This window comes from Mobula birostris, chromosome 12 (genome assembly GCF_030028105.1).
Source record: "Mobula birostris isolate sMobBir1 chromosome 12, sMobBir1.hap1, whole genome shotgun sequence".
NCBI classification, from domain to species: domain Eukaryota; kingdom Metazoa; phylum Chordata; class Chondrichthyes; order Myliobatiformes; family Myliobatidae; genus Mobula; species Mobula birostris.
Genome location: NC_092381.1, coordinates 32,281,507 through 32,304,559, shown reverse-complemented (window position 1 = coordinate 32,304,559; position 23,053 = coordinate 32,281,507). Strand labels below are relative to the sequence as shown.

The window sequence follows — 23,053 nt, the reverse complement described above, 5'->3', positions numbered from 1 at the left end:
AGGAACACATCCTCAGTGTTAAGCAGGGTCTGAGTGTAACTGTTTTGTGTGTACATGAAAGGAAAAAAAATCCTAACATACTTTCCCACGAGATCAGTGGGTTAGAGTCAACTCGGGGAGTCTGGCAGATCATTGGCCTAAAAACGCAACTGAGCCTCAATAGTGACTACAGCTAATGGATATGTTATGTGCAGTGAAATGAAAGGGTTCATAAAGTAGCATAGCAATTGGACATGATAATTAGTGACAAGGATAAGCAATCAGGACATAGCTTGAAAGGCTCTGTTCTTCGAAAACTTGTATTGTAAAGACCTCAGAAGCTACTAAGGGCAAAGTCCTGCCAGACTCCCCTGTGCTTGTGTAGACCTGCCAACCTCACATTTAGATATATGAAGATATTTCTCCCTCATTTACCTACAAACGGTTAGAGGCTCTGATTAAATTACAAACCATTCTGTTTCTCTTCTCTCAGTACTACATAACGATCTAGGCATTTTATAATCTTAGCTAAAATTAGGATTCAAATCACTACTCTTTCTTAATTACAAAGAAAATAGAAATTCATGTATTCGACATACCCGAAAAGGCAAAATAACTCATTGGCAATACTAAAGTAATAACAATATTTCCCTTGATAACAGTTGCTACATCTAACATGCAATCTAGGTAAATAGTGTAGGTGATTTTGCCTAGATTCAACATCTCATGATAATCAACAAATTCTCACACCGCCAAATTACTTCAAGGTTTGTAGAAATTTCAAAAACTCATCAACTGATTTAGCATTTCCCTTGTATATGAACTTTAAGAGCCTGGTAAATCCATTTTTCTTGTCATTACTTCACACTACATAACTAATTGCCTTTGCAAGATAGTCTCTCCTGAAATATGACTGCATTAAACTGTAATTAAAAGAGGAGGAATGTTTTTTCTTGCTGTCAGATAAATTTATTGTCCATTTTTTCCTTAGTGCTCTGTGACCCTACATTGAAAGCATTCTCAGCAGATGAATAATGAATAGTTTGACCAGTCCTAATGACCCATTACAGAAAAATGGTCTTAGAGCTGAATGTCGATTGGTAAGAAATTTTGTGGAAATTACTACCCAGATGTCTACATAAATGCTTTGGGTGGGTACTTATCAGACATTTTCAATTGCAGCAGGTATGACTTTGTAACTGTTAATATACTATCATCTTATTGTAATGGCTGCTTAAGTGATTACTCAACGTCTTTATCAAGTGGATAGTTTGCTCAGAACGCAACAATTTCTATTTTCCAATATTATAAATTATAGGAAAAAAATTACAAAATAAATTCAGGCTGTTGTCACCACAGTGGCAAGCAAAAGTTTGGGCACCTCGGTCAAAATTTCTGTTACTGTGAATAGCTAAGCAAGTAAGAGATGAACTGATTTCCTAAGGACAAAGTTAAAGATGACACATTTTTAATATTTTAAGATTACTTCTTTATTTCCATCTTTTACAGTTTCAAAATAACAAGAAAGGAAAAAGGCCCGAAGCAAAAGTTTGGGCACCCTGCATAGCAGTACTTAGTAATACCCACTTTGGCAGGTATCACAGCTTGTAAACACTTTCTGTAGCCAGCTAAGAGTCTTTCAATTATTTTTTTGGGTGATTTCCGTCCATTCTTCCAGATATCCCACTTCTCTCGGAAGTTCTGGGAGTTTCCCGTATATTAATAGTGGCTCCCTGATACTCACAAATTATGTACAATATCACGGAAATCTATTTTTTTGAGGAGGGGGGAGAGAGGGAGGGGGGGAAGAGAGGGGGGGGAGAGAGAGGGGGGGGAGAGAGAGGGGGGGGAGAGAGAGGGGGGGGGAGAGAGAGGGGGAGAGAGAGGGGGGGGAGAGAGAGGGGGGGAGAGAGAGGGGGGGGAGAGAGAGGGGGGGGAGAGAGAGGGGGAGAGAGAGGGGGGGAGAGAGAGAGGGGGGGGAGAGAGAGGAGAGGGGGGGAGAGAGAGAGGGGGGAGAGAAGAGGGGGGGAGAGAGAGAGGGGGGGAGAGAGAGGGGGGGAGAGAGAGGGGGGAGAGAGAGAGGGGGGAGAGAGAGGGGGGAGAGAGAGAGGGGGAGAGAGAGAGGGGGGAGAGAGAGAGGGGGGGGGAGAGAGGGGGGGGAGAGAGGGGGGGAGAGAGGGGGGGGAGAGAGGGGGGGGAGAGAGGGGGGGGGAGAGAGGGGGGGGGAGAGAGGGGGGGAGAGAGGGGGGGAGAGAGGGGGGGAGAGAGGGGGGGAGAGAGAGGGGGGGGGAGAGAGGGGGGGGAGAGAGGGGGGGGAGAGAGGGGGGGGAGAGGAGGGGGGGAGAGAGGGGGGGAGAGAGGGGGGGGAGAGAGGGGGGGAGAGAGGGGGGGAGAGAGGGGGGGGAGAGAGGGGGGGAGAGGGGGGGGAGAGAGGGGGGGGAGAGAGGGGGGGAGAGAGGGGGGGAGAGAGGGGGGGAGAGAGGGGGGGAGGGGGGGGGGAGAGGGGGGGGAGAGGGGGGGGGGAGAGGGGGGGAGAGGGGGGGGAGAGGGGGGGGAGGAGGGGGGAGAGGGGGGGGGAGAGGGGGGAGGGGGGGAGAGGGGGGGAGAGGGGGGAGGGGGGAGAGGGGGGGAGATGAGGGGGGAGAGAGGGGGGGAGAGAGGGGGGAGAGAGGGGGGGGAGAGGGGGGGAGGAGGGGGGGGAGAGGGGGGGGAGAGGGGGGGAGAGGGGGGGGGGAGAGGGGGGGGAGAGGGGGGGAGAGGGGGGGAAGAGGGGGGAGAGGGGGGGGAGGGGGGGAGAGGGGGGAGGAGGGGGGGGAGGGGGGAGGGGGGGAGAGGGGGTGGAGGGGGGAGGGGGGGAGGGGGGAGAGGGGGGAGAGGGGGGGAGGGGGGAGGGGGAGGGGGGGAGAGGGGGGGAGAGAGGGGTGGAGGGGGAGGGGGGGAGGGGGGGAGAGGGGGGGAGAGGGGGGAGGGGGGAGGGGGGGAGGGGGGGAGAGGGGGGAGGGGGGAGGGGGGGAGAGGGGGGGAGAGAGAGGGGGGGAGAGAGAGGGGGAGAGAGAGAGGGGGAGAGAGAGGGGGAGAGAGAGGGGGGAGAGAGAGGGGGAGAGAGAGGGGGGGAGAGAGAGGGGGGAGAGAGAGGGGGGAGAGAGAGGGGGACGAGAGAGAGGGGGAGAGAGAGGAGGGGGAGAGAGAGGGGGGAGAGAGAGGGGGGTGGAGAGAGAGGGGGGGGAAAGAGAGAGAGGAGAGAACGAACGAACGCGAGAACGCCATGGGACAGTGTTCCAAAAAAAGAAAAATATAAAACGTACGTCACCCCAGACTGCCCTAAAGTGTACCCCTGCCTACATAGGGATCAAAATAATGACAGTGTTGCTCGCTGCACTGTTTGCAACAGTGACTTTTTCTATTGTCCATGGTGGGTTAAAATGTAAAAGACATGTTGAGGTGAGCTTAACAGGTGTCATTCGTTCATTAGCATAGCTAACGTTATTTAAACTAGCTGGCTAGCTGCTAAGGAGCTACTCTATTGCAACATCCCACCTCTCCTGGAAGTCTCCCGCAAATTGATGGTGCTACCTCCCTGAAATGAGTTTTTGCAGGGTGGGATGTCTGTTCTTCCTTGCAAAAGGCTTCTAGTTCTGTGAGATTCTTGGGCCGTCTTGCATGCACTGCTCTTTTGAGGGTCTATCCACAGATTTTCGATGATGTTTAGGTCAGGGGACTGTGAGGGCCATGGCAAAACCTTCAGCTTGCGCCTCTTGATGTAATCCATTGTGGATTTTGAGGTGTGTTTAGGATCATTATCCTGTTGTAGAAGCCATCATCTTTTTGTCTTCAGCTTTTTTTTTTACAGACGGTGTGATGTTTGCTTCCAGAATTTGCAGGTATTTAATGGAATTCATTCTTCCCTCTACCAGTGAAATGTTCCCCGTGCCACTGGCTGCAACACAAGCCCAAAGAATGATTGATCCACCCTCGTGCTTAACAATTGGAGAAGTGTTCTTTTCATGAAATTCTGCACCCTTTTTTCTCCAAACATACCTTTGCTCATTGCTGCCAAAAAGTTCTATTTTAACTTCATCAGTCCACAGGACTTGTTTCCAAAATACATCAGGCTGCTTAGATGTTCCTTTGAACCTTTTGAATAGAACTTTTCGGCTGCAATGAGCAAAGGTATGTTTGGTGAGAAAAGGGTGCAGAATTTCATGAAAAGAACCCCTCTCCAACTGTTAAGCACGAGGGTGGAACGATCATACTTTGGGCTTGTGTTGCAGCCAGTGGCACGGGAACATTTACTGGTAGAAGGAAGAATGAATTTAATTAAATACCAGAAAATTCTGGAAGCAAACATCACACCGTCTGTAAAAAAAAAGCCGAAGATGAAAGGAGGACGGCTCCTACAACAGGGTAATGAACCTAAACACACTCAAAATTCACAATGGACTACCTCAGAGGCGCAAGCTGAAGGTTTTGCCATGGCCCTCACAGTCCCGACCTAAACATCATCAAGAATCTGTGAATAGACCTCAAAAGAGCAGTGCATGCAAGACGGCCCAAGAATCTTACATAACTAGAAGCCTTTGCGAGGAAGGATGGGCAAAAATCCCCCAAACAATAATTGAAACACACTTAGCTGGCTGCAAAAAGCATTTACAAGCTGTGATACTTGCCAAAGGGGGTGTTACTTAGTACTGACCATGCAGGGTGCCCAAACTTTTGCTTCGGGCCCTTTTCCTTTTTTATTATTTTGAAACTGTAAAAGATGGAAATAAAGAAGTTTTCTTGCTTAAAATATTAAAGAAATGTGTCATCTTTAATTTTATGCCTTTCGGAAATCAGGTCATCTTTTACTCGCTTAGCTATTCACAGTAACAGAAATTTTGACTGGGGTGCCCAAACTTTTGCATGCCACTGTATGTACACAACCACCTTGCCCAAGGAAAAACAGATAGCTCAATGAAGCATGATCCTAAGAAGTAAAATGTTGTACAGAGATTTATTAACATACTGTACATTAGCATGAAATAATTATGAGGTTCAGTACCATTTCCGACACCTCCCTTCACTATCTCCATCTCTCTGCCTCGATCTCTGGAGACAGTTTATCTATTGATATCTTTTATAAACCCGCTGATTCTCACAGCTACCTGGACTATACTTCTTCCTACCCTGCCACTTGCCCATCTCCGCCACATCTGTTCTCTGAATGATGCTTTTTTTTCCAGAACTAATGAGATGCCCTCCTTCTCCAAAAAAAGGGACTTTCCTTCCTCCACCATCAATGCTGCCCTCACCTGCACTTCTTCCATTTCGTCCAAGTGACCCTTCTGCACTGATCTCCCTCCTGGTACTTATCTTTGCAAGCAGAACAAGTGCCGCAGCTGCCCCTGCACCTCCCCTGTCACTACCATTCAGAGCCCCACACAGTCCTTCCAAGTGAGTCTGTTGGGTATTATCTAGTGTATCTGGTGCTCCTGGTATGGGCTCCTGCATATCGGCAAGACACGACGTAGACTGGGAGACCAATTTGCTGAGCACCTACACTCCATCCGCCAGAAAAAGTGGGATTTCCCAGTGGCCACCCATTTCAATTCTGTTTCCCATTCTGGCATATCGGTCCACGGCCTCCTCTATTGCCACGATGAGGCCACACTCAGGCTGGAGGAGCACCTTATTCCATCTGGGTATTTCTCAAACTTCTGGTAACTATCCCCTCCTCTCTTTCACCATTCCCATTTCCCTCTCTCACCTTATCTCCTTACCTGCCCATCACCTCCCTCTGATGTTCCTCCCCCTTCCCTTTCTTCCATGGTCTTCTACTCTGTCCTATCAGATTTCCCCTTCCAGCCCTTTATCTTTTTCACCAATCAACTTCCCAGGTCTTTACTACGCCCCTCCCCTTTCCTGGTTTCTCTTATCACCTACCACCTTGTACTTATTCCTGCCCTCCCCCTTGTACTTACTTACCTACTGCCTTATGTTTCTTCTTCCTCTCCCCCCACCTTCTTACACTGACTTCTCATATATTTTTCCCCAGTCCTGATGAAGAGTCTCGGCCTGAATTATCAACTGTTTACAATTTTCCACAGATGCTGTCTGGCCTGCTGAGTTCCTCCAGCATTTTGTGTGTGTTTCTCGTGTTCAGCACCATTTGTTCAGGTAATAGACTTGCCTTTAAATTCACCTCTTGTGACATACCCACAACTCCACTTACCTTTTATGCCTGTATCCTTCTTAAACACGCACACTTGAGCTAGTTACAGCTTCTATATAGAATCACTGTCTAAATTTTTCACTTTCGACCCACTTTTGCAAACAGGATAATCCAGTTCAAGAATTTCATTTCAGCAGTACGGGACAATGAAAATATAACAGAAATAAAAGCTATTCTGACCATTAAGTTATTCACTTAAGCTAAAGACTTATTTCACTCTAGAAGTTAACAAAATGGTTCTGAGAATGTGGAAAGATAATGCTCCTTGCAAAGCAAGTGGTGAATATGGGTCTAAATAATTATAGGTAGAAGAACTCTTGTAAGCACAGCTAATAGATCAACAGATTTTTAATGATTTTAATTAAGATTAAGAGTTTTGTTGGGAAATAGCATGTTTAATTTCAATCCAAAAAAGTATTGGGAGTCATCACACTTAGTACAAGGTACACATATGGTCTTAAATAGGTCCATGCTAAAGCAAAGTCCAGGTTATAGGAAATTGAAGATGGATAGCATAATTTATTTTGTTACAGAAACACATTGAAAAGGACACAAAATTTGGAGTGAACTAACTTACACTACACAAGGGTTTTCATTTCACGTAACACAAATTATCTAAGATGACTTCGTTAGGCAGCATCTCAAAATGCTAAAAAAAAAACAAGCAATATTAATATTTGGGGCAGCACTGTAGCATTGCAGTTAGCGCAACACTATTACGGCGCGACCTGTCCAAGTTTAGAGTTCAATCCTGGTTTCCTCAGGAAGAAGTTGTACGCCTTCCTCGTGGAATGTTTCCTCCCACAGTCCAACGAAATAGTGATGAATGGGTTAATTGGTCATTGTAACTTGTCCCGTGATTAGGAAAGTGTTAGATTTCGGGTTGCTGATGGCATGGCGCGAAGGGCCAGAAGGGCCTATCCTGTGCTGTATCTATAAACAAACAAATAAATAAATATACTTACTGCATCTTTTTCTTCAAGAGCCGCCAAAACAAAGCACAGGTAACTATGGTTGGGAGAGAGCGGCTTGTTGTAAAATCCTCCATAACTTTGCTCATCACCAAGCGTGAATGTATCTGGTAGTTTCTTTAGCTGGGCAGCAATGTATGGCTTTAGCCTCTCAGACTGCCGTCGACGTCGAATGCCGTGTTGCTGGCTTATCCCGTCAAACAACTAAAAATACAAATGCAATTTAGAAATTTTTCATTTTTTCCACTATTTTAGTCAGTCACAATCAAGACTATACAGATTACATTATTCTATGTTATGCAAGTGTACTGCTACTTCCCAGGGCCCTAGAAACAGTGGAACTAATTTTCCAATACTCTTTGGACTCCAGATCAGTTCTTGCACATTGGTGTGCGGCTAGTTTTGGAAGAAATGGGTCTTTTACAAAGTGGCAGACAATAACAGCTGGAGCACCACAGGGATCAGTGCTTGGATCACAACTATTTGTATATATGGTAATGATTTAGACAAAGAATTTAAATGTGTTATCTACAAACTTGCAAACATCACAAAACTGGCTGTAATGAGCTGTGAGGAGAATGCAGGGATGCCCTGGTGTACATAGAATGTCAGCTGCAGCATGATGTAAATAAATATGAAATCATACATTTTGGTAGCAAAAAGAGAAGAGATAGAATATTATCACTTGAACATGCCTTCCTGCTACTGTTGAAGATCTTGTGAGTGTGTGCAGTTTATTCTCTTTAAATGAGCAATGAAGGGAGTGCAGTGAAAGTTCACAAAACTATTTATTGGGGCAGCAAAGTTTAAAGTAAATTCATTATATAAGTACATAAATGTCATCATTTACAACCCTGAGATTCATTTTCTTGCAGGCATTCACAGTAAATACAAGAAGCACAACAGAATCAATGAAAGACCACATCCAACAGGACAGACAAACAACCAGTGCGCAAAAGACAACAGACCAAAAATACAAAAAGAAAGAAAAAAATAAGCAATAAATATTGAGAACATGAGATAAAGAGCCCTTGAAAGTGAGTCCATAGGTTGAGGGAACAGTTCAGTGGTGGGGCAAGTGACGGTGAGTGAAGTTATCCCCTCTGGTTCAAGAGTCTGATGGCTGAGAGATAACCTGGTGACGTGGGTCCTGAGGCTCCTGTACCTTTTGGCCATGTCGCAACCAGTCAACATGCTCTCTTCCACACATCTGTAGAAGTTTGCCAAAGTTTTAGGCGACATGCTGAATGTTTGCAAACTTCTAAGAAATTAGAGACGCCACCATGTTTTCTTTGTAATGGCAATTATATGCTGGATCCAGGACAGATCCTCTGAAATGATAACACTGAGGAACAAAGCTGCTGACCCTCTCCACCTCAGATTCTCTGATGAAGACTGGCTCATGGATCTCCAGTTTCCTCCTCCTAAAATCAATAATCACCTCCTTGGTCTTGCTGACATTGAGTGAGAGGTTGTTGTTGCTACGGCATCACTCAGCCAGATTTTCAATCTTCCTCCTATATGCTGATTCATCACCATCTCTGATTCGACAAACGACAGTGGTGTCGTCAGCAAACTTAAAATATGGCATTGGAGCTGTGCTTAGTCTCACAGTCATAAGGATAAAGTAAGTAGAGCAAGGGGCTAAGCACACGGTCTTGTGGTGCACCTGCACTGATGAAGATTGTGGAGAGCAACACACATAAAAAATGCTGGTGAACGCAGCAGGTCAGGCAGCATCTATAGGAAGAGGTACAGTCACCTTTTCAGGCTGAGACCCTCGTCAGGACTAGATTGTGGAGAGACATTTTTGCCAATCAAAACTGACTGGGATCTGCAAGTAAAGAAATCAAGGATCAAGTTACACCAGAAGGTATTGAAGCCCAAGTCTTGATTAGTATTGAATGCCAAGCTGCAGACAATGAAGAGCATTCCCCCCCCCCCCCCCCCCCCCCCCCCCCCCCCCCCCCCCCCCCCCCCCCCCCCCCCCCCCCCCCCCCCCCCCCCCCCCCCCCCCCCCCCCCCCCCCCCCCCCCCCCCCCCCCCCCCCCCCCCCCCCCCCCCCCCCCCCCCCCCCCCCCGATGTATGCACCTTCATTGTCCAGATGTTCCAGGGTTGACTGAAGAGAATGAAATGGCATCTGTGTGGACTTGTTGTGCCGGAAGGCAAATTGGAGCAGGTACAAGTCATTTCTCAGGCAGGAGTTGATACGTCTCATCAGCAACCTCTTCAAGCACTTCTTCATAGTGGATGTAATTGCTACTGGACGACAGTCACTAAGACAGGTTACGATGTTCCTCTTTGGAACTTGCTTCAAGCAGTTGGGTGTGTCAGACAGCTGAAGTTAAAGATATTGGTGAATACTCCAGCCAGTTGATCAGAACAGATCTTTAGTTCTTGGCCAGATACCTCATCTGGGCTGGATGCTTTCCGTGAGTCCATCGTCCTGAAGGATTTTCTCACATTGGCTTCGGAGACTGAAATCACAGACTGGTGGAACTCCTGATATGCCTCCATGTTTGGACAGTCAAAGGGAGCATAAAAAGCATTGAGCTCATCTGGGAGTGAAGCCTTGTTGATACCTATATCACTTGGTTTCACTTTGTAGGAGGTGATAGCATTCAAGCACTGCCACAGCTGATGAGGATCCTTCAATGATTCAAGTTTTGTCTGGAGTTGCCACTCCACGTGTAAAAAGGCTTTCTGGAGATCATACTTGGATCTCATAGTTCATCCAGAGTTTCTATTTGGGGAAGACTACATTTGATTTTGTGAGGACACACTCGTCGACAACTATTTTTATTAAGTCCATGAGAATTGTGCTGTATTTGTTCATATCCTCGGATGAGTCCTTGAACATGGCTCAGTCCACCGACTCGAAGCTGTCCCGTGGCTGCTCCTCTTCCTGCTGCTACCATCTCTTTGTTCTCCTTCTTGCTGAAACCTTGCTCTTTAGCCTCTCTTTGTATGCATATAGGAGGAGGACAGCCAGTGATCAAACTTCGGGAGTGGTGTGATGAAGAAAGGTGGGGTTTATTGGGTTTGTATTTCACTGGAGTTTGGAATGAAAGGGTACCTCATTAAAGCTTATAAAAATTGGATGGGACCAGCTGAACTAGATGCATTTCTAATGCTAAGGAGGTGTCGAACCAGGGGTCACAACCCCCAAAGGGGTATGCTCTTTCGGGCTGAGATGAGGAGATAAAGAGTCTTCACAGAAAGTACTCTGAAACTGAAATTTTCTACCACAGAAGGCAATTTAGACTAAATGATTAAATATATTTCAGGAGGAATTAGGTGTTCTTCACATAATTCTTACTGATGAAGAACAACACAGCAAACAAGCTCCCACAGAGGAAAAATGCAGCATGTTGGATAGAAAGTCCACTCATGGATGTGCTTCTATAGTCTACTATTGTGAAATATTATCACCATCCTGTCATCTAGGGAGAAAACACAATGGCAATATCCACTGACCATCCAACATTGTAGCTTTTGTACACAGGGGCCAACTCATGATTTCTATTTGATCCTCAAAGATCATTTTCTTTATACAGCTTTGTCTTCCCACAACATACCATTCTAAAATATTCCACAACTAACCAGAACACATAGTTGATGATCAGCATGGAGTTGGTGGGCAAGAGGGCCTGTCTCTATATTATATTGCTGTATGATTCAATCTGACAAGCATGAATCTGTGATCAAAGTCTACTTACCCAGTATTGACCATAAACGGATTTGCAGGCACCAAAGAAACATTCCACAAGATACAAGAAATAAATGAAATATTTTAACACCTTTAACTTTTATAAAACTTGGACAGGATCAGAAACTCTGCAAATGGAAGAACTTATCCACACGCTAATTATAGCATTATGGGTGCATATTCTCCATAATGTAGACAGGTTTTCCTATTTTTCTCTGTTAATAATACTTTGAAGGTATGAAGTGGTAATGGTTGCGGGAAAGGGAAGTTGAGAGTAAAATGAAGCATTTTTTTTTAACTATAAAGCATATACCTTTGATCTCACTGTAAAAATCAAATGAATGTGTAATTGACTAAGTATTAAGTAACAGAATGTCACACGATATGTGAAGTACAGATAACATGGTTCTGAAAACAAAGTCTTACATCATAAAGATCCATCTCCTCAGGATTTTGCAGTTTTTCTGTAACTGAACGTGCAGTTCTATCTAGCGGTACCACCACAATAAAATACCACCTGAAAGAGTGATTAAATAGTTAAAATTTTAAAAAAAACAGGGAAATAACAAAAACTTAAAAGCAAACGCATAAGCTGATTTTTCAATTCACCGCTTTACAGAAATGATGCTGACAGCATCAATAGGGTAATATTTTACTTTGGTGAATTCAGGCTTGGGAAGGACATATGTGTCAGAGAACTGAAGGCCTAACTTGTATGTTGACACTACATCGTAATGGGGTAGGATGAGGTAATTGAGGTAGGCAGCCCATTTTACCTGTAAGCATAGTGAAGGCCTACATGATCTCAAAGTTTATGACACTGTTCTGAAAATCGCTTTGAACATCCAGTTTCAATGACATGCAATGCCTCTTGTAATATGTTTTATGATAAGAAATGAGATTGGATGTATAAAATTTTCTGGGCAATTTCAAACCAAAGTGTATACAAAGTTCAAATCTGGAGAAACAGATATATCCATAATTAAAATACTTAATAATAATCAATAATAACACACATTTTTAATACAGAAATCACATTGGTTCTGCAAGTTACAGTGATACCTCATCACAAGGATCAATGGTGCTGGAGAAGGAGAGGTTGGTGTTGGTCAGTTAAACTGGCCCATTCATTAATTTTCAAACTATATTTCAAGGTTGCAGGCAGACCATGACAGAGGCTATGCCACATGAAAATCTGAACAACTTTTTATTGCTGGTTGCCCCAGCACATCCTTAGGTTGAGTTGGTTTTGTACACAAACAATGCATTTCACTGTATGTTTTTGTATACATGTGATAAATAAATGAATCTGAAATCTGAATCTGCAAAGGAAAAAATCTTTGTTTTTCTAATTTTGAGTTGCAGTTATGCTTCTGTGGACTTTAGTTGTTTTTCTTAATTCCATGAAATATTTAAGTGACCTTTGTTCCTTGGGGTTGTTCTCAACCAAGGAAGTGAATGGAACAAGGGCTAACCTAGTTTAAGTACGGTGAACACATTTCCTTATAAATCTTCTAGAAAACTGAACAGAGTTATGCTTTACCACATAACTCCAGTTATGTGGTAAAGCCCTCCGGTGAAAATGATATTGTATCCGTTAAATAGGGGCCTTGGACAATTCTGATTTGATGGAGACAGACGTGAAAGCACAGAGGAACATCTGGAGAAATTTCTGAAACGCAGGTTCGCTGCCGCTGTTACTGGGCTTTCGAGAATTTTCCAAGGGAAGGCCCCAAAATTCCCGGCTTTGCCTGCTGCTGGTGACCGAGATTGAGGTCGAATCGTTCGGATAGAGATGGTGCTCGGTACTCGGTGTCGGAGAGCTGATCGGAGGCTCAAAGTTCTCGGACGACTCAAGAGTCGAACTGTGGTCGGGCATGGCAGGGAGAGTTTTCTTCCTTCTCCCGTCTGAGTGAGATGTGGGACATTTGAGAGACTTTGAATTTTTTACTGTGCCATGGACTGTTCTTCATCAAGTTATGGTATTGTTGCACTGTTGTAACTATATGTTATAATTATGTGGTTTTGTTAGTTTTTTCAGTCTTGGTCTGTCCTGTGTTTTGTGATATCACACCAGAGGAAATATTATATCATTTCTTAATGCACGCATTACTAAATGACAATAAAAGAGGACTGCATGTCTTCATAATCTAATAATAATCTAATATTTAAATGCAACTGCAATGATAACCTTCAGGACCAACATTGACCAAAGCTCTCTCTCAAACTATCAACCCCCAAAAAGGAGCTGTGATGACTAATATGAATATGAATAAGTGATTATAACCAACATTATCATGAACCTAAATATGCAAATAAAGTTGATTCATATCTTACCTGACAATGGCAGTGGTCTGAACCTTGGGCAAGTTGATGGGTAACTTGCCATCCTGGATGTTCTCGGTGAACACAATTGGCTTTGTTTTCAGCAAGTTAGGGGCAGTACGGATGGATACCACCTGCTGTAGTCCACCAGCACTATTCCCACGGTTAGTTAATACAAAGGAGTATTCAGTATCAGGCTGAAGCTTTGTAATAAGTTTTCGCATGGATTGTCCATCCACTTCTACACTTTGGCCATTATACAGGATCTGACAGAGGAATAACAGAAACAACTAAAACCTGATATTAAAACATTGCATTTAACTTCTCCCCGTTTGCTATCAAAGGAATAATCAACATCCAAGAACGCTGGAAAAATACATAATATTACAGATCAAAACACACGTAACAGGAGTTACTTAATGGATCAGGCAGTATCAATGGTGATTAACTAAGTGAATAGATCAGGTCAGCAGTTTATTATCAGGACTTAGAAAAGTTAGAAATTCCTATAAATGGTTTAATATGTCTCAGTTGGTATCTTGACTTAAAAAAATTGTATGTTTAATCCCAAGGCACAGTGGTATAGCTAGTAAAGCTGCTTCCTCACATCCTATGATCCAGTGTTGACCCTGAACTCCTATTCTATCTATGGAGAGTTTGCACATTTTCTCTGTGAACCTGTGGGTTTCCTCTGGACACTCCTAAGATGTGCAATTTGGTAGATAACTAGCCATTGCAAAGTGCTCTCATGTGAGGGTATGTGCTTTCACATCTACCATATTGAAATTCTTCAAGAGATTCTTTCTGGCTAGAATTAACTCCTGCCTTTGCAAGGGCCAGGATTTCCTGCAATTGGCTTACCCCCACAACAGGTCTACAGCCGTTGCAATCTCAAGGGCTCTCCACTCTACTATGGAGCACATAGACAACAACAAAACACGTGGCTGGCTGCTTTCTAAAATCGATTACAGCTTGGCATTAATACCATTATCCCCTCAATATTGATCACCAACCTTCTACACATGGGCTTCTGTACCCCTCTGTGCAACTGAATCCATAACTTCCTCTTGAGAATTCCACGTCAGTACGGATCAGTAATAATATCTCCTTTCACTAACAATCAACACATAAGGATGCGTGCTTAGCCCACTGCTCTATTCTCCTTAGACTCATGACTAAGCACAGCTCAGACACTTTCTATAAAATTGCAGATGACATCAGTGATGTTGGTAAAATCTGAGAAGGTGAGATAGATCGAGCGTTTGAGGAAGAGCAAGTCAGGAGAACACACACCAGTCCCATTGAGGGGTCAGCAGTGAAAAAGGTGAGGAGTAGCATAACAAATAAATGAGTGAATAATGAATTGGGAAAATCACAACTGTTTCCAAATCACCTAGTAAGCTGACTTCAAAGTTATTCCTTAAATCACAGTAAACGCTGTGGTACCATGTTTAAACATAGTACTTAATTATTGATATAATCAATACTATTCTCAATAGCTGGATCAGGATTTCATAAGTTTTTAGGTTTTTTGCCCACTTTCTGAACAGGAAGGTGAAACAAATGCTTGAAATTCATACTGAAAAACGATACCAATTTGTTTTTGAAAAAATCATGAATATTCAAGTACACGTAATAATCAAGGGAGAGGAAAGGTGCATGGTATACATGAAAATAAACTTATTGTAGTTTATAAAGATTGGTAAGAATCTACCAAAAATTAGAACAATGAATTACATTCCAGACCAGTTCAGTTCAAGAAAATGCAAGATTTAAATGTTCTTTTAATTGGATGCTGAACATTACCTGCTAAGATGTAGTTACTCCATATACATCTAATGAAAACCTACACGGGAATGTAAAATGTTGTAAAACCTTATCTCACATAAGGGGAGAATGTTCAAGGGCAGAAAGTAGTTAGCATTGTTGTTTCTTTATAAATAGAAAACAATAAGCTACACCAGGGGTTCATAACCTGAGGTCAATGGACCCCTTGCTTAATGGTATTGGTCAATGACATAAAAAAGGTTGAGAACTTCTGGGCTACACTAATATAGTAGAATAATACTGAAACAGGGCTTTACATATTGATTTGACAGGCATCTGAACCAACAGGTAGAATATAGAAAATCTGTTTGTGACATTTTCTTTGAAAAAGCAAGAAGGACAAGGTGGAGACAAAAGACTTGTGGCTCTACATTATTGTATAATTATTGTGCTGTTAATTTACTGAAGAGAATTGTGTACACTTAGGAATGAAGTATTTTGCTCTGTTATTAGGATAAGAGTAGGTTATGTATTTTCTTTGAAGTTGGTGGATGGGGTTGAAGTAAATTAATATGCCGTTATGCTGCACTAACCTTGAAAGACACTCCTGGCTTATATGTTTCTGGCACTTCCCAGCTCAGCAACACTGATGTCTTCATTACTGCCTTCACCCGAAAATTCTTGGCAAACACTATGAGAAAAGGTCATAGAGATCACAAATTGGATGTTCCTCAATATGGCTCTGCATCAACAGTAACTGAACAAACTAATATCTCACCATTGCCTTTGACAGTGCACAATACCAAATTGTATGGATTTTAAATCAAATACTGTATAAGATGACTGTACATTCATAATTGAATATGCACCCAAATTCTGGTTCAAAAGTCATATTTAGCCTTCTACACTGGTTTATGTGAGGCTGAATGGTTGTTAGTAGTGAGGGAGCAATGAAGGAATAGAAATTACACATCCACCTTTTTAAAAACATATTTATTTAATAGGATATGAGCATCACCAACCAGATTAGAATTTATGGAATTCACTTTAAGGAGGCTTTGGTGAGTTACCTACTTGAACCACGGCAGTTCTGTTGATGTGGATACCCTCACAATACTATTGGATAGAAAGCTTCCAAGGTTATATAGTAAGAGACTTGGAAGGGAATCTATTGGTGGTAATGTTTCCGTGTATCTGCTGCTCCCAACTTTCTTGGAGGTTTAGGTCTTGAGCTTGGGAGGTACTTTCAGAGTCTCCTTGGTGAGTAACTGCAGTGTAATTTGTAAACAAATATACCTTGCAGCCATAATGTGCTCATGCAGGAGGGAATAAACATGAAAAGTGGGATGCCAATCTGATGGGCTATTTTGTACATTTCCTAGGTGGTGTTGGAACTGCATAGGGACAAGTGGAAAGTGTTCCATGAGCTCCTGACATGTTCCTTGTAAATTGAAGAGATCCTCTGGGCTGTCAAATTGAGTCTCTTGTCACAGGAAAACGAGGTATTAATATACCTATGTAGCTACAGCATTTATGTTGCCGATCCAGGATTTTGACGGTGAGAGACATAGCAATGGTAATGTTTTTGACTGAAGAGTAGACATTTATATGCTCTTTTAATGGAATTGGTCATTGCCTTTTGCTTTTAGACTTTTATGACACAGCTATCATTTGCCATTTATCAATGATTGTTGAACATTGCTTAGGGCAAGCATAGATAATTTCTTTGCTTATTCCCTCTCCTCTTAGTCGGATTAAGATTAACTCCCTCTTCCCCTCATCTTACAAACCTCCACATTTAACAAATACACAATTTCCAACAATCTTCAATGAGATTTCAATACCAGACTCATCTTCTTCCCTCTTCCCTTCACTAATTCTCTCTCCCTCCCAGCCTGAACTACATCTTTGGAGCTCTTACTTGGTCTATCAACATAAGCTCGAGAGACAGTACCTGGGAGAGTTGCAATTCCCAGACTTAACACTGAATTTCAGGTAATATCTCTCTCTCTCTCTCATTTTTTTTCCTTCCCCCTCTATTTCCTATTTTTTTTTAATTGCTTCTTTGACAATTTTGGCCTGCATTCTATCAGTCAATCTCATTATTCTTTTCAATCCCTCTGCATATCCCCCATGGCCAATACAACTGAAAACATGTCTTTTTTCCCCCTTGCTTTTTCAGCTCTGATCAAAGGGCCTTGCCTGATTCTTCAACTTTGTTTCTTTTCTCACTGATCTTGCCCGGTTGCTGGAAGTGTTCAGCATATTTTGTCTTTGTTTTGGAGTGGACTGTCTGAAGTTTTTTGCTCAGAAATAATACATTGCCTTTTTCTTTCCCGACTTTCAAGTCTTTCATATATGGTATTGAATACCTACTGCACTGCAAGGCTTTGTTCTGCCTGCCAGTGCAGTATAGTTCCAACCGTCAGTGTGAACTGGGAGGAGTACAGCAGTCAGATGTTGACTACTTTTCTAAAGAAGCACTAAATGTGGAATTCTGGAACTATTACTGACTATTACCATCATTCATTTATGCTAAGGCCATTGCTCAATAATTGTCCTTACCTTGGTCAACTGGCATTGTACGGGACTGAATACTGGGACTATATGGACCAGGTCCTTTGGAAGTGTGAGCTCTCACTCGAATATCATAAGTGGTATCTGGTTTCAGGTTACTCAGGGTTATTTGAGTTTCATTTGTAGTATTGGTGAGGTCCTTCAGACTGTTGATATCATGGTACATCACTGTGTAGAGTATCATCTTCCCATTCCTCTGTCGCATAAATGGTGGGTCCCATGAAAGATCAGTGGTGGATGTTGTTAGCCCCACAACATGTAACTTCTGTGGAAAGCCAGTTGGTACACTTTCCTGTGTTATTATTTTCTTCACCATCTCTTCACCAAATCCAGCTTTGTTTTTGGCACACAACCGAAAGGTGTATGTGGCCCCCTTGTACAAGTTTATAACTGTGTAATGGTCAACATTTTTACTCAAATCAATTATGTTTGGCTCATCTTCGTCAGCCCAGCTGTACTGCAGTCGGAAACCCAGCAGTTCACCCACCATCTCCTGTGGTGGCTGCCACTGAATAAGGGCAGTGTTCATATGGGTGACACTGATAACCATTGCAGGTTTTCCAGGAACTAAAGATTTAAAAAAAAAGCACAATTATAATAAACTTATGAGTACATTCTTACTTAGCTCACACAATTACCTTTCAAAGGTACCTTTTTAGCTAGAGGGTGGTGAATCTATGGAATTTGTTGCCACGGGCGGCAGTGGAGGCCAAGTCATTGGGTGTATTTAAGGCAGAGATTGATAGGTATCTGAGTAACCAGGGAATCAAAGGTTATGGTGAGAAGGCGGGGGAGCGGGACTAAATGGGAGAATGGATCAGCTCATGATAAAATGGCGGAGCAGACTCGATGGACCGAATGGCCGACTTCTGCTCCTTTGTCTTATGGTCTAAAGTCATTAGTCTCACAGGGGCCAAATATTCCTGCAACATTGAAAAGTAATGCAAGTATAAGTTACTAATTCGAATACATTTTTTCAGTGCTTGGGTTTTCTTCCTCTCTTCAAAAACTCCCTGCTGTGCACACACTCAAAACTCAATATACGGCTGCTTCTTTCTACTTTAGTCTCAATGTATTGAGTAAACAGAATTTATATATTCAGACCAGTAAGTTACTTGTCTAATATTAAACATGCCCATAAAAGCAGGAATCTCACATCTTGATTATTTTTATCCAACTCTTGCTAACAATCAATTCTCTTCCTCTATCATAAATATAGTCTATTTAAAAAAAGAATTCCCAAAGAGCAAGTGAAAAATTGCACCAATGCAAGGCTCAATTATTTATGTTTTGTGGTGTACATTATGGTAGATTACAACATTTTGAGAATCTCTGACACTCACCTTCAATCTGAAAAATTGAAACAGTAGCTTACCGGTCAACAATATTTTTACCATCTTACTCAGTTAAACGTGCAGTACCTTCAGATCTAGATAGCCATTCCATCACCATTACAGATGAGTCCAACTATCTTCATTCCTTTCAATGCTATAGAACTTTGGGAGGACTTAACTTACGGTTCATTCTTAACATTCATTGAACTGAATCTAACTCAGTTTAACAATTAATGCTGTAAAATTCTGATTTAGTAATTTTCATCTACAACTCTGCATGCACAGAATATATCATTTGTTTAATCTCTAAATATTTCCATTTGATGTCAATGTTTAAGATTAAGTCTATTTAAAGGTAATTGCTAATAACTCATGTCAATACCAAGATGAAAAAAAAGTTCTTCCTAGGAATTCCACTTGTCAAAAGAACTACTCTTAGTATAAAAACACAAGCAGACAAGGGCTACAGTACTTGAGATACTACCTACCAGCCCCTGAAGTAGTAACCAGTTTGGGCTTGCTACGAGCTCCATCCCCTCGAATGGTATATGCTGCTACTGTAATGGAATATGTTGTTTCAGGCATCAGTCCCCCAATGGAAGCTTCCTATTATAAATTGCACCAGAAATAAATTTGTTACACAGAAATCAACATGACATATATTCCAATAAAGCTCAATCAGGATTTGCCGAGAACCAAAGGACAGAGGCCTTGCTGGCACAGAATCTCAGGTATAAATTTGATTGCTGTATAGGCAGCCAACTAGCTGTACCAAGGAGGCTTATCCAGCAACAGGACAAAAGGCAAAAGCTATCAGAGGGCAGAGTAAAAATATCACTCCAGAGCACAAGAACATCTTAATTTAAATGAACATAAACAAAATACATATACATATTCTATTGACTGTTTAAAGAAATTAACAATTGGAAATTTGTTAAGTTTTATACTACACTTTGTAAAAAATAATCACTGTATCAACATCTGTATCCAGGTAATTAAAAAAACGTATTATTTGTGCAAGCAATCCAGGTGAATTGATCACATCTGTTAGCTGCCACAGTTATTTCAGAGGTGCCAAACTCAATAATCCACAGAAGCATACAAACATATGAATGATATAATGCAATAGAATTATCAAAGAGGATCAACCAAGGAAATAATTTACAGAAATCAAAAAGCAACAGCAAGTGCACTGTAAACCCCAAACATGCATACCAATATAGACACACTGTCACCTCATCCCAATGCTGCATCAATTACTTTAGACAATAACATTTTGATTCTTTCAGGTCATCTGGTAAAATTGATCATTTGTGAGCAAACAGGAAAAAGGCTCTCTGTACAGAAGCATATTATGAGTTTTTTTTCTTCTGTGTGTAATACAACTGACACATACTGTTAAATCGTATATGCATATGCAGATTGTGTATAGATAACACAATTTATAATTTTATTTCCTTGGTCATTTGGGCATTAATAAAATTTGTACCATATCCTTTTCTAAAATTAGTAAGCAAATGTTGCACTTTACGACAAGAAAAACAGCAATTTTGTGTGAACAATTAAGTCAGCCTCTTTCCATGAATTATGTCATTGCCTTGAAATAGAGTTACCTCAATTTCAGGACAATCTCCTGAGCTTTAATAACTGGGAATGGAAATTAATAACGTAAATATGTAAAGATGTATTTCTGTTTTCCTGCTGGTTGATGCGATGTCTACCGGAACCCAGATTCCCAATTTAGTGAATCAATAAACATTCAAACTGACACTCCAATGCCTCGATCAATAAGTGAGAGTTTGCTGCCAACCTTAAACTAAATATAAATGGAGCTTTATAGGGAAAAGGGAAGGGAACAATATTAAGAGACATGAAATAAAAACATAACAAAGCCTTCAAAGGGTCACTATTTGGGAGGGAACCACAGTATATCACTGAAGAGGGAGCAGCTGAAAATCTTCATGAGGTGAACCCCTCATGGAAAACATGCCACCCAGACAGGGTACCTGGCCACTAGAGACCTGTGATCAACTGGCAGGAATGTTCACCTATACCTTTAACCTCTCACTTCGGCCGTCTGAGGTATCCACCTACTTCAAGCAGGCAGCAATTACATTGGTACCCAAGAAGAATGTGGTTACCTGCCTCAATTACTATACGTCACATTTACATCTACGAAGTTCTTTGAGAAGTGATGAAACATATCAATTCCTGCTTGAGAAGCGATTTGGATCCACTCCAAATTTCCTACCATCTCTACAGCTCAACAGTGGATACTATTTCATTGTCTCTTCACACAACCCTGGAATGTCTGGACAGCAAAGGTGCAAACATCAGGATGCTCTCAATGACTACAACTCTGCATTCATAGTATCATCCCCTCAAAAGGAATCAATAAGCTTCAAGAACATGGCCTCAATACCTCCTTGTGCAACTAGATCTTCGATTTCCTCACTTACAGACCCCAGTCAGTTCAGGTTTGCAATGATATCTCCTCCTCAAACTCCATCAGCGCAGGTGCACCGTAAGGCTGTGTGCTTAGCGTTCTCCCTTACTTACTTTATCCTTATAACTGTAAGGCTAAACACAGCTCCAATGCCATATTTAAGTTTGCTGATAACACCACAGTCTGCATATAGAAGGGAGACTGAAAATCTGGCTGTGTGATGCCACAACAACTACCTCCCACTCAGGGTCAGAAAAACCAAGGAATATGATTGCTGACTTCAGGAGAAGGAAAGCCGGAGGTCCATGAGCCAGTCCTTTCTGGAGGATCAGAGGTGGAGAGGGTCAGCAACTTCAAATCCCTTGGTGTTATCATTTCAGAGGATCTGCCCTGGGTCTGGCATGCATCCATTATGAAGAAAGCACAGCAGTACCTCTACTTCCATTGGAGTTTGCGAAGATTCATATGTTATCTCAAACTCTGACAAACTTCTATAGATGTGTGGTGGAGAGTATACTGACTGGTTGCATCATGGACAGGTATGAAAACACTAATGCTCTTGAACAGAAAAGCCTACAAAAGTAATGGATACAGTCCAGTCCATCACAAGTCAAGCCCTCCCCACCATTGAGCACATCTACGTGGAGCACTGTCGCAGGAAAGCAGCAGCTATCATCAAGGTCTCTCACCATCCAGGCCGTGTTCCCTTTTCGTTGCTGCTGTTAGGAAGGTGGTACGGGAGCCTCAGGCTTAGAAACAGTTATTACCTCTCAATCATCAGGCTGTTAAACCAGAGGAGATAACTTCACTCATTTTACCTCGCCCCATCACTGAACTATTTCCAAAAACTATGGACTCACTTTCAAGGATTCTACATTTTATGTTCTCAATATTTAATAGTTATTTATTTAGTATTACTATTTTTATCTTTTTGTATTTGCACAGCTTGCTGTCTTTCATAAATTGTTTGTTTATTCATTCTTTTGGGGGCGATCTTTCATTGATTCTATTGTGTTTACTTTGAAATTTCATATCACCAAGGTATATAATTATCTTCCCACTGGCAGTCCAGAGACAAGATCAATACATGAATGAGCTTATGGTAATGAAATGAATGAGAAACCTCGATTTCCACATGCATATATGTTTGTTTACTGTGGGCAGCAATAGGCCCATGAAGGGTACGGTAAGGGAAATTCAGGTTTGAGCAGCAAAGTGGAGTAGTCTTGGCTAGTCAGTTTACTCAATTTTCTTTCACATTCGTGCTTGTTGAGTTTTGACATCTTGCAATTTGGTTAAACAAATAATCCAACTGATAAAGCCTAGAACATCTTTTCCTGAGAAAGGTACCTTCTTAAAAATATCCTCAGTAGCCAGAAAATGAATTACTCACACATCCTCTATCTGGAATGTCAATACTAAGTTGACTGTGGGTTTGTTCTTTTTCACTGATCCTTTCCATTGATTATCCTAAATCTTTCATGCTATGCTGAAAACAAGCTGATCTTGATCATGTTTTGTTGTGAAGACTGGAGATTTAGCCAGATGAGTTGTTCCAGCACCACTGTTTTACATGAAATCAGTACCAATGAAACAAACCTCAATTTGCAACACATCACACAAAACGGTGAAGAGGTAAAGCATGCATTGTGCCAGCACCATTAAAACAGAACAGCAGAATGCCCATGAGATACTCCCAGCAGGTATACTTCTCATGCAAATGTGCAGTTTAA

General features: G+C 42.1%; 1 protein-coding gene across 4 annotated transcripts in view; it reads right to left on the bottom strand.

Moving 5' to 3' along the window:
• ptprfa (protein tyrosine phosphatase receptor type Fa) overlaps window positions 1-23,053 on the bottom strand; it is a 358,686-nt gene that overhangs the window by 93,644 nt on the left and 241,989 nt on the right. For all 4 annotated transcript variants that reach the window (XM_072273546.1, XM_072273548.1, XM_072273547.1 and 1 more), the window contains 6 exons: window positions 19,363-19,480; window positions 17,529-18,107; window positions 15,557-15,654; window positions 13,209-13,462; window positions 11,298-11,388; window positions 7,156-7,365 (listed from right to left, as the gene is read on the bottom strand). In XM_072273546.1, coding sequence (XP_072129647.1) covers window positions 7,156-7,365; window positions 11,298-11,388; window positions 13,209-13,462; window positions 15,557-15,654; window positions 17,529-18,107; window positions 19,363-19,480 — 1,350 coding nt within the window. The remainder of the gene's footprint in view (window positions 1-7,155; window positions 7,366-11,297; window positions 11,389-13,208; window positions 13,463-15,556; window positions 15,655-17,528; window positions 18,108-19,362; window positions 19,481-23,053) is intronic.